The 11,990-nt window shown below is 37.9% G+C and overlaps 1 protein-coding gene across 1 annotated transcript in view; it reads right to left on the reverse strand.

The window, feature by feature from the left end:
• Positions 1-1,305: 1,305 nt before the first annotated feature.
• Positions 1,306-11,990, reverse strand: part of CHPT1 (choline phosphotransferase 1) — a 12,190-nt gene continuing 1,505 nt past the window's right edge. The window contains exons 2-7 of the mRNA XM_010074081.1: positions 11,329-11,476; positions 10,146-10,287; positions 6,583-6,667; positions 4,915-5,046; positions 2,068-2,193; positions 1,306-1,577 (exon numbers count right to left, since the gene is read on the reverse strand). Of these exons, the coding sequence (XP_010072383.1) occupies positions 1,446-1,577; positions 2,068-2,193; positions 4,915-5,046; positions 6,583-6,667; positions 10,146-10,287; positions 11,329-11,476 (765 nt within the window). The 3' untranslated portion in view covers positions 1,306-1,445. The remainder of the gene's footprint in view (positions 1,578-2,067; positions 2,194-4,914; positions 5,047-6,582; positions 6,668-10,145; positions 10,288-11,328; positions 11,477-11,990) is intronic.

The following is an 11,990-nucleotide window of genomic DNA, read 5'->3' on the forward strand; positions in this document are numbered from 1 at the left end:
TTCTTAGGCAGGGGCATGGTAGATAGCATTTTATTCCTCCCAAATTTGTCAGACAATACACCACTTTTAAAGTTCCTTGAACACCTCAGGAAGACTTTTTGAATTAACGTGCAGCTAGGCAGCTGCAGTAGTAATATTTTTTAAAAAAAACCATAGCATTCTTTATTGTACAGTTCAGGAAGGACTTTATAAACTCACAGCTCAGCTACATATCAGGAACTGAAAGCAGTTACAGACACATTCAACAGCTTTTTACAAAAATTGTATTCAAATAGTACCTCTTTAAATGAGCTTGTGTAGAGGGGTACAGGGTTTGTTTACAAGTCATGATTTGCTCAAAGTTTTCTTTAATGACAACAGCAGCCCACATTATGTTAGCTGGTGGGTCTGTTCTTAGAGAAAGGCTGATAGTGGGCCCGACTTTGGTTTGGAGAGTTTTAATATACAGTAGGGCTTAGTTACGTGCAGTTTTGTTTGGATAAAGTACAGTGATAGTTACAAGACAAATTAGATAGATTATAAGGTAGATGAACACAGTGATAGCAAACATACTTCAGAGGGAATTACATACGGGTGGGTTGTATTGTCACAAACTGTCACAGTCATTTAAGCTTATCAATGAACTTTGTCGTTCACTTGTGCAGTTTCACAGATACAAGTTAGCGTAGGTAGTGTCCTTGAAGTACACAACTACCTATAATCTAGATAATGATGGAGTACAAAGAAGGCAAACCTTATTATGACCACAAAACCAGAAACTGACCTTAAAAGAAAATACAAACTACAATTGTATTTAGTAACAGTAGGTTATATACTTGGAGAATGCATGAATCCTAAAGGCACTTGTAACAGTATTTTGAAATAGAAGAAAATTTTCCTGAGCTACACCTCCTTCATCCTACTGATCCAGTAACTTGTTCTTTAGAAATACCAGAACAGAGACTAAGGAGTAGTTTTTCCTCACGGATGCCTCATTTTACCAGTCTTAATAATGCAGTACTGTATTCATTGATACCTCTGACTACCACTTCACAGCAGTTCCAAGACGACTTCAGAAACTAGTGCTAAATTAGTCACTTGGTCTAGGGAAAATTCTGGTTGGTAGCACATTGGTTTGCAGTCTACGTTCACCGAACCAGAAGTACAGAATTAACATTACCCAACAGGAAACGGCAAAAGTTTCAAATGCAGTATTCATTATATGAAATAACAGCTGAAATGACTGGAACACAGGAGGAAATACATCCTGGTTCAAAAGTATTGATCACAATAGAATCTGCAGGACTTTGTATTTAGTAATTCTAACATCTGGTAATATCTGGGATAGAGTAAGCTTTCTCATAAAACTATTTTCTTGAAAAACTTAATCTGTCTTCCCAAAAAAGAGAGGCTGCTTCATTCAGCATTCCCCTAACTGCTTCTCCTCTTGTTCTTGACCTATTTAATCACTCATTATGGTTTTGAACCTGTTCAGAAGCTTGATGAGATGAAATTCTGAAGACATGTATATGAAGATGAGCAGCAATCTGTAGGCATACACCAGTGGCATATCTCAGCATATCAAACAACGATATGAACTTCAAAAGAACAAAACAGAACAGGTTACAAAAAAACAAATATTTTTTAAAAATAGTCCCTACTATAAATTAATCTACACTTGAATCAATTTATCCAAGTGACAGTTTTAACAAGTATTTTAACATATAGGTATAGAGTAGTCTATTTTAGAAGAAAAAAAAAAAAAAAACAAAAACCAAACAGCATTAAACACTTCCAAAGTCTGATAAACAAATGTTATTACTCTGCAGTTAGCAGAATAACTTTAAACAAATCACCTGAACTAAAGCATCATTAAAAGAGAGATCTGTAAATTTACTTTCACATCTCTGCTCAAAAGAAAGACAGCCAGTTCCCAAAATACATGTTTATGTGGTATCCTGGCACTCCTTCTGCAGTGACAGCTGAAATTTGAGCCAGTCAGAAGTGGCAGAGCAGAATGACAGGGACAGTTCTCAATCCATTGCTTTAAGTATGCTTCAAATGAAAAGTATAAAACAAAATGCTTACCAATGCTATCCATAGAACAATATATTCATCAACAAAACTGTTGAAGTACTGGTCCAAAAACAGAAGTCCTGGCCCAATAAATGCAGTGTCCTGAAGACAGATTTCACTTTTTGTCATGTGAGCCACCTATGTTAAATAAATTTAAAAAAAAAAATTAAAAAAGAGACAAAAATGCACCACTACAAGATCAATGTAACTACCATAAAACCTACACCTTAGTGTTGAAAGGACATGACATCCTTACCCAGCAACAGCCTGCTGTCCCCAGTTCTTAGGAAGCAAGGAGGCAGGCGAAGGGCTTCATAAATGCTTCAGGGCCTGCTGCTCCCTGATGGTATCCTTCCCAAGGAGCAAGTAATCTCCTTCCAGGGTAATCAATCAATATATAGCACTTTAATCAGTGATAACAGCTATCTGAATTATCAATTGGTATGTTTTGACTTTTAAATAAAAAACCTGTACATGTCCTTCAATTATGTTCTTTTGTAATATATTACACCTACACCAGTGCATTTTAGCTATTTGCAGGGGTTCCCCACTCTATTTTTTCAGTGCTGTATTTGAAGGGTAAGACTATGCAAGTGTATTACTGAAAACGAATACTATTCACTTAAAATGTTTACAAGTCTAACTTGAAAATTTTTGCTTTACTTAGCCAAAAAGACAGCTAGAAACTAGGCTTTTGCTTAAGTGACGAGACTTGTTTTCACTGTTTAGCAGAGATAGTGATGTACAGAATGACCAAGAGAAGAAGAAAGATGAGTGGGAGGAGGGAATCTCTTCCCCCCACACACATTGATCCTTCTATATGTAGCATTTTTAGAGACAACTTAAGCTGACCTTTAACTGAGAGGCAGAAGAGTTTTTTGTAAATAGTCAGAGACCACACAAAGGACATATGAAGAGTCCGTATAAGGAAGCTCAAAAATGGCAGAAGGAAAGTAGTCTAGGTGCCAAGTTTGCCATAAGAAATTGCCATGTCATTCCTTGTTTCCATGCATCGTGGATACGTGGCAAATATTATTAAAGTACTGAGGGGTTCCTGTGAACAAAGTGGTCTCTTAGCAAAATACAAATCATGTTCAACTCTATGCTGAACAGCAAAATTCACAGAAAAGCCTGTGAGTGTCCTAGTCTGAAAACAGGACAAACCACAAAGGCTTACATCCAGAGGAGAGCTAACAAAGGCTTCCACTCTAAGCCAGCTAAGGATGCATCTCTCCTGCTCAGGGGATCTGAGGCAGGGAGCAATTCCTGGTTCACATCTGGTGCGATGTGCAACAACTATGCATGATTCGTGCCCATGGAGCAGCTCTGGCACATCCATACAAAGTGCACAGACCTTGGCTCGTGCCTCCACTGGGCCTCCCACCTGGTCGTGCCCTTAGCTTTTACTGCAGTTTGCTCACGACAAGGCCTCCTGGAATAGTATCAGAAAACTGTGAGAGCTAGACCCACGAAATCCTTTCCCCACTACCTTTACAGATTTGCCTCTGGACCAGACTATCCTCAAAGCTACACATAAAGCATCAAGGGAAACATGGTTTGCTCAGAAGTGCCCATGATTGACTTGACAAACATACAGTCATGACTGCTGGTTAAAAGGACCCAGGGGTCCTCTGAGTGAGTGAAGGAGCCAAGGTGTTTGACAAAATAGGTGACTGCCTCAAGTTCAATCTTAAGGCTCAGTCTGCTTATCAGCATTCTCTCTCTTGAACCAAGTCAGTAGCTCACTAGGTGACTGCTGTTTAACAAGAAAGTCTGTAGATTACCTGTTTCCTCGTGTTTGAAAATGTCATGCCGGAAAAAAAGAAAAAAATCAGCTGGCTGGATTACTGTTGTTAGCAAATATGTAATAAGGCAGGTTTTATTTTCTTTTAATCCTTTTCTTTTAATCCATTGATGAAGGTTTTAATTACAAAAGAGAAAAAGATAGAAAAGTTTCTCTTCATTTTAATGATTAAAGTAAATTCCTATTTCAGATAATTAAATCAGAAGTCACAGCACTGTTAGTAAGGCTTGAGGGACCACAGTTACATTAAAGACAGAGAGTAAATTTCTAGCAGTAAGTTAGAAAGTTCTAACCAATACATTCAACAATAAGTATGTGTTTGCATCAGTGTCATATATAATCTCTCTGTACAAGCCTGTGTCTGATAGTTCAGTGTCTTGGTCACAGCGAAACTAGTTATACAGTGGCAGGGCAGAATAGGAACACTCATGCAGTGCCCACTGATCCAGCAAGCATTAAGCCAAGAACCAGTTTAGTTTTAGGAGGTTTACGAGTGAAACAAGATTCCTTACCACCAACTTCTGTGAGATTTTAGCATTCACAAATCCAAATGTCAAGACGTACAGGCAAGAATGTTTTTCAAACAGCTGAGTTGTAGACTTCTTATAGATCATAATGGCTAATGTGATAAGCAGTCCAATGTGCAGGCCTGGTGAAAGAACACTTGTTCCCTGAAATACAAATGGACAGAAAATTTGTCTTAGGCTTCGGTCACACAGTAAGGTCCAGATTTTATACATATTGCAAATTCCATTAAACAAAAACAGAACTGTCAAAACTGGGGGAAAGTCCACTAGCATTATGCCAATGCTATCAGTATCCCTTGCAGTGACCACTAATCAATTTTGTAAGAAAATTCATTGCTGGTTCCTATAACAGAAGAATCCAGTAACACGTAGAGCGAAAGTAGACAATGAAGTCTTTGCTTTAGCCGGCCAACACTCACAGCTTGTCTGCTTAAATGCTTAAACAGATAATGCTTATGATCATCTGAAATGCAATAAATTACAGACATAAATTATTCAAGCCTCATTCATATTTTTAAAGCAACTTACTGCTATTGTAGATCCATTTTTTCCAACCCCTCCGCCAAAGATGACACGGAAGTAATTGAAAGAAGAAAGTGCTGTTCCACACAGTATGCCAAAAACTGCAATGAACTTCAGTTCTAAGTCCACCAAAGGGACCTTAGCAGGAAAAATAAGAGAAAGATATTAAAAGTTAAGGATAACAGCTTTTTTCAAAAGTCATTTTAAAAGCTACTGATGTCTAATAAACAATTGTTTTATTTGAACTCTTGCTTTCCCAAGAACAAGCTCAGCAGGACAGTGTTTGGAATTTATTTCCTCACTAAGGAGATGATGAATTTCTTTGATGTTTAAACTCGACTTTTGAGTACTTAAGTTCTGGTCTTGAAATTCAGTTATATCCTACTGTGTTTGTCCTTACAATGTTCTTCAAATATTTTTACTACATAAGCAAAGACTTGACACAGACTACTGAATCACCAAGGCATGGGAAGGGGGAGAAGGATAGTTCCTACTATTTCACTGGGTAACACAATACTGAACCACAGGAAATATAAACACCATCTGCCTGCTATGTCTTTTGGTAAATGTTGTTTGTATGCTGTATCTTTGCATTTAGAATAATCTCCAGATACAAATTTTAATTAAACAGTTACCTTTCAGAATCAATTGCAGTTTCAAGGAAACTTCCACAGGCAGCAGAGGATTAAAAAAAAAAAAAGTAATAATAAATTGAAACCATTGACTATATTTTTGAATATAGATTGTTTTGAGATACAGCATAACTACCACAGATTTTAATACTGAAAAAAAATAAATCATAATAAAGTCTAATGCCCCTACTTAATTTTCCAACATGAAAATAAGCTGTTTGAAAATAGAACAAAAGCATCTTACAGGATGGGGAAAGGAAACAAAGTTTAGCTAAACACTTCTTAATTGCTGAGTAAACTAGTGAATTAATTTCAATTAATTTGCATTGCTTATCAATAGCATGGAATAGTCTCAGCTCTTCCATGCAGTATAAACAAACAGAACTACACATTTCTGAGTAAAGACCCAAGAAAGGATGAAGACAATAGTCTAACATACTTTTGATCCCATCCACTAAAGTGCACCTTTAAAGATCAGAATCAAAGTCAGAGATAGGGAAATAGTTTTGGACAGAAAATGATTCTTTAAATATAGATATTTACAGTTATGTCAGCTCTGACATAACTGTTAAAAATCAGTACATCTCCACTGGCAAGTAAATCTGGATTACTTAACCAAAAACCCCCTGACTTCATCCCATGGTTTTGTTAGATTAAAGCACATAATCTTTAAATTTTAAAATAAAGTATCCTATAAATTATTTAACTGAACAGAAATGTATGTCTTACAATAAAATATATTAAAGAAATAGAACTAGAACCAAAGCTACTTGTTAAAGCTTAAGTATCTGCAGAGTATTAGTTCCAGATCAGAAGTTTGTAGGTGGCAGATGGAGTCTTTTTTCCTCTATGTAGCTCTAAATTTCTGCATACATAAGGTAACTACAACATAAAAATAACCCACATGTGTACAATAAGCTAAACCAGAACGTTAGACAACTAGTAGATGTTGATGGTACTTGTACTTCAAATACTGTAGGAACTGTGAACGCAAACAGGAACTGAATATCCAAGAGGAACTCTGGATACTTAATACACTTACCTTATGGTCCCATATTGCTGGGCCACCATATGCAGATACCAAGAGCAGCATTGTTATGGCTATCTGAACTTCAGTTACATCAACTCTGTGAAGGAAAAAAATGGGAGATTTAGTTAAAGAAGAGGTCTCTTTGCTGTAAGCGTAAGGCAGGCAGGCTGGGAATCAAAAAACAGTGACTATAAATTATCTCCTTAAAAGTACTTCAAATTACCTCCTTGTATACAGAATACGATTTTCCTTGACTGAGAAAGATACTGTATATGGAGGGATACATCTCTGGTTAAGATTTAAAATTAAACCTATACTCCTTATTTAGAGCAAGCTACATATAATTTTAATAGGGGGAAATATTTAATGACTACATTGTTAACTATTTCAGAATTTTGTATAAATTTACAGACTTATTGCTGTGCAAGTATCAAAGTTTAAGGCAAGTTCACAGTAAATACAATAAAACATTTCAATTAAAAGCTTATCATATAAAAGTATAGGCCATGAAGAGCAGGCTGGGATAGAAGGGATTTCTTTAAGCCATCATAGCATGAAAACTTGACAGATACAGCCTGCAAAACAGAAGGGCAGTACTTTGAGGACTGACTCAGTGGATAGCTAAGCATCTGTCCTGTTTCAGAAGACATATAATTGATATCTTGCTTTTTTCCATAAAAACATTTTTTTCAAATAGGTGGCCTTGTATGCCCCTTAAAGTCTAGACTCTGCATTCCACCTTTTTTGCTCTCAGACAAATACAGTCTCGCTGTATTTGCTGAAATATTTTGAGAAGACCTGAATATATAAGAAAAGTTAAGCAGAAGCTCAAGAGAAAGAATCGATACTTTCAGTAAAGCTTTAAAATAAATAAGTGTGCATATCTAAGGTACCCTTCATACCACCAAACACTTTGAGACAGGTACCTGATCCTTGTACTGATGTTACCAGCAAACACTGACAATTGATGTTTAAAACAGAACATTTCTTTAAGCAGTTAGAATAATTTTGGGTTTTAAGGTATTATGACCAAAGTAAACATGTATCATCACTTGCTTAGCACATGAACTGTTTGCACAGGAAATCAGTGTATTTTTAAGGGGAAACAGGAATCAACTCTTGGCTAATGGAAAAAGTCTGATCTTGATAATTACAGTAACATTAAACCCTCTTCTTTCATCAGAAAGATAGTGATAACATATGCTAAATTTCATCACAAGCTTCAGACTCTTAGTCTTAGAAGAGCCAAAGATGAAGCAATAACTAGATGATAAGCTGAGCTGCTTGTCACTGTTGAAAGCTGTTGCAATGGGTAGTCTTCTTCCTACACCATTGTGCTCCCTCACTTGTACTAGGTCTAGTGCTCATCAGACTGTAAGGTGAACCAATTCAGCTTGCTAGCCTAGTGTAGGTTTTTAATCTTCTGCCCGCTTCATGAATTGGCTTGAAGTCAAGTGACGGAGTCTGTGCAGCAGGGAAACGGGGCAGTGCTGCTGGGAGGGGGCTTCCCCTCTCTACCAGGGATGAGGTGTTACATCTGCCCAGTCATTGCTGTAGATGCACACTGAACTGCTTAGTTACATCATGCAAAAGCATCCATATGCAAGTACAAGTGTTCAGAGTTCATACACTATAGTATTAAAACCTAGATTTCTAAGGTATACTGCACCCGCTGTTGCTGGTGGTGGGAGGTGGCTCAAGCTTGAAGCTGAGTCATTGTATTTGCCAAAGTTTAGGACTTAATTTTAGAGAGGCTCAGACTGCTGGTTGCAACACATCCCAAATAACAGTTAAAAGAATTTAATCAAACACTGGGTGATCTTCTACATAGCTTGACAGCACCCAGGTGCTCTGATCCTTCCTGGCCATCAGCGCTAGGACACTCTCAAATCAAGTGCTGCTAATTCAGGAATAGCATCAGTGAATGCTTCCATCCATGTTATTATGTATTATCATATTTAGCATTTAGACTCTCACTTCTATGCTTAAGAGAAATAAAATTGCGAGCCTTGAAAACAACTCTGACCTGTTTTCACTAAACAGAAATAAGTTATCTTGGAGAAAAGTTCTGTCTATTTAACTTCAAACAGTAAGCATGGAACACCAGGCCATTCCAGACTGCTTGTACTATGCACTATCACTATATTTACGTAGAAGCCATTAGATTTTTAATGAATATATCTTTATGTGGTGTAGGAGTCTCAGTGCCTTCCTGAAAGTTCTCACATTTTATGCAAGAACAAAAGGCACAGAAAAGCAATCATGTATGAAAAACCCCAGAGCTCATGGCATAGTCCATCTCCCTTCAGTATAGTCCACTGTCACTTATGGAAATTATCCTATTTCAGCCATCACTCTAAAGCATCTATGTCCAGCACAAAGATGTCCTTTAAAAAAGTAGAATGGGTAGGCAGATAGAAGAGTTATAGTTTGTGTGGTAAAATGCATTATCAGCAAATAAAAAAAGAGCTCTTAGCATTACCACAGAGACAGCTTGCTTTTGATACAGATATCAAACAGTATGCAAGGATAGATGATCACTAGGCTGTGTGCCCAGTGATGCTTATATTTGCTAAGGTGCTTCTTGCAGGTTGGAGCTAGTTAGGACTATAAACAGGTGGCTTAGCACATGACTAGGATCAGCAGGATAGCCTTCATCTATCACATATTTCCAGTTTTGCTGCTACAGAAGTCTCTGATCTTTTCCTCTTTTCAGAAATCGTTACTAAAGTGCAGCTCATTTTTAAAAACAGCAAAAGGCCATGGCTAGGCACCACCACAGCTGCCGGAGGGTGCAGCAATCCCCACATTATTCGGAGTTAAATTGAAAATGTTATCTTCTATGTTGATGTCATGACTCCTTCTCCTACACTGCAGTGAGAACAGGTGAAATTTCTACCAAGTCATGAACAGCATCACAACAATCTCTAGAACTGTGACCTAAACAAAACCTAAAGGACATCAAAGCCAGTATGAGCAAGATTAAGAGCAAAGCCCCCACATAAACCTGGGGTAATTCTGCAAGCACTGCCATAGCTCCATGGAAGTCCTCGCCAAAGGATGCAATGGATGCACAGAGTTAGTTCAAAGGAAGACTGAAGACGTCTATGGAAGGGAAACCCATTAGCAGGGGAATTTCGCTAAAAATGCATGTAGTTCAGAGTCCCACTGTTCTGTGGCTGGGAGGTTACAAAGGGAGGTACTGTAGATGCTTGCTCTGTCTCTGCTGCTACACAGAGCATTTGTTTACACTGCAGGCAAGACTTCTCTGGTCTGAGCCTGCATGGTGCTTCTATGGGTTCCGAGAACAAATCTGCAGACAAAGAGCCAAATGCATGCAGTTAAATATATATAAAGCTAAAATCAGCTGCTAAAAGAACTCATCTTCTACTCAGTATTGTGCAGAGTTTTAAAGTTCTTGCCAAGTAAAACACAAGTCTGCTAGGCTGGAAGGGAGATAAGGAAGAAGGTAAGAGGAAGAGAGAGCAGGGAAAAAAAAACAAGAAGAAATGGAAATCAAGTAGCTAGCAGTCTCGGACATTAAGCCACATGTACTTCTAAAGATACCTACTTACTTTCCAAACCTTAGTATGCCTGATACATATGTCTGCCAGTGAGCAGAATAGAACATGAACAGTCCCACAAAACAACAGAAAAACAACCAGTCAGGATTTGTTCCTAGTCGGATTGCTATGCAGGATCCAAGGACAACAAAAACTGAAAAGCAGAAATGAACATGTTAGTCATATGTCCTCTTTGCTTGCAGTTAAGAGAAATAAAAAAAAAATCACAAGGCATTTTGCATCACTGTAACAAAGTAATGATATGACTGACACTTTACTGAGTAGCTAACCTCAGGGACAGTCCTGTCAGGAGACACCAAAACACAGGATTCCTTCCAAGTGAGGGCCCCGCCTTCTAGCCTTCAGCAGGTCATTCTCTCTTCTGGCCTTGTCATCTCATGTTCTTTGTGACACTGACAGCTTCAACTGAAGAGCCGAGCTCAAAGAGACTGGTAGTTGCACTTCTATGGGAAGTGAGGTGTAAAGAACACACCAACTCCCAGGGCAAATGTTTCAGCCATTAAGCTTTTATAGAAGGACAGGCATTTCCACCAGCAGCAGATAAGCTATAGAAAGTAAAACTGAGCAAGGCTTACTTTTTAAGGAGTCCAAATCAACTTTTTTTTTAAACTCATTCTTCTAAGGAACGTAAATTATCCTTCTCCTAAGTGGTAGGACTGATGCCATATTATCAAACTGTTATTTTGGCATCTCACTCCTAAAGCAGAACTCTTAGTTTCACATGCCAGCATCAGTCTTTTAGATACTTAAAATCCTTTATTAAGCATCATCTATACCTTACTGGAAAACGCAGGCTATATACAGTAAAGAATCTCTAAGCATGCTCTTACAGAATCCTTTGTTCACCACCTAGCTCATTCAAAGAACATTGTACGGGAAGATACACAGTAAGAGCAAAACACGTTACCCAACATCTGCTGAAGGTACTTCTGAAATATCCTCCCTGCTACTGGTCAGAGATGTAAAGGTCAGGGGCAGCCTTGGCTGCAGTGACCAGGGGATGGTGGAGTTACCCTAAGAGGAGGGAACATGCTGCCTGTGCTCTGAGCAGAAGGGTGGACTAGATGGTCTCCAGAGGTCCTTTCCAACTTCAACAAATCTGTGATTAATCAGCTGCTCTTGAAAACAGGGAACTTTTTTAAAAGTAGGATGAGTAACAGTAGGTTAAGGCTACCTGTGGAAATAGAGTCGCAACCATGATCAAAGAGTTCTCCTAGAGGAGAACTACTGTTTGTTCTTCTGGCTTGCTTCCCATCAATGGCATCCAGAGACTGGTAGATAAAAAGTCCTAATGCACCCAGGATGTATGCCCAAAAAGGTGCCTGAAAGAGATTCACATGAAAGGTCACTAGGCAGTTCCAAATTTCTTAGCTGATAATCTATTTCATTAAAGGTAAAATATTGTTCAGCACAGAACTACACTACATTGTGGTATTTTTTACTTAATGGACAAACCATATTCTGCATGCTAGTCTCTGCATGAGCTCTAGTAACTACCATAATGAACTACTCCAAATATACCAGTGAAACGTAGGTCCTTCTATTCATTAAAAACAAAAAAAACAAAAAAACCCCAAAAAAACCAAACCACCAAAAAACTTTAACCTCTCTTCTGCATCAACTGACTTATTTTTCCACTTAAAACCACAGTATTATTTGTATTCTTTGTGCTGAAAAATGTTATGAAAATTAATCTTTAAAAAAGAAAGTAGTAGTAAGGCACTTATTAAAGTTCTCAGCAGTTTATGTGATAGATGCCCAGATGATTTGCTCAGATTTGCAACATATAAATAGAAAAACCCATTAGATTTTACTAAAGACTTCAGCTTTTAGGGA

The sequence above is a fragment of the Pterocles gutturalis genome, unplaced genomic scaffold (assembly GCF_000699245.1).
Source record: "Pterocles gutturalis isolate BGI_N339 unplaced genomic scaffold, ASM69924v1 scaffold3202, whole genome shotgun sequence".
Lineage (NCBI taxonomy): Eukaryota > Metazoa > Chordata > Aves > Pterocliformes > Pteroclidae > Pterocles > Pterocles gutturalis.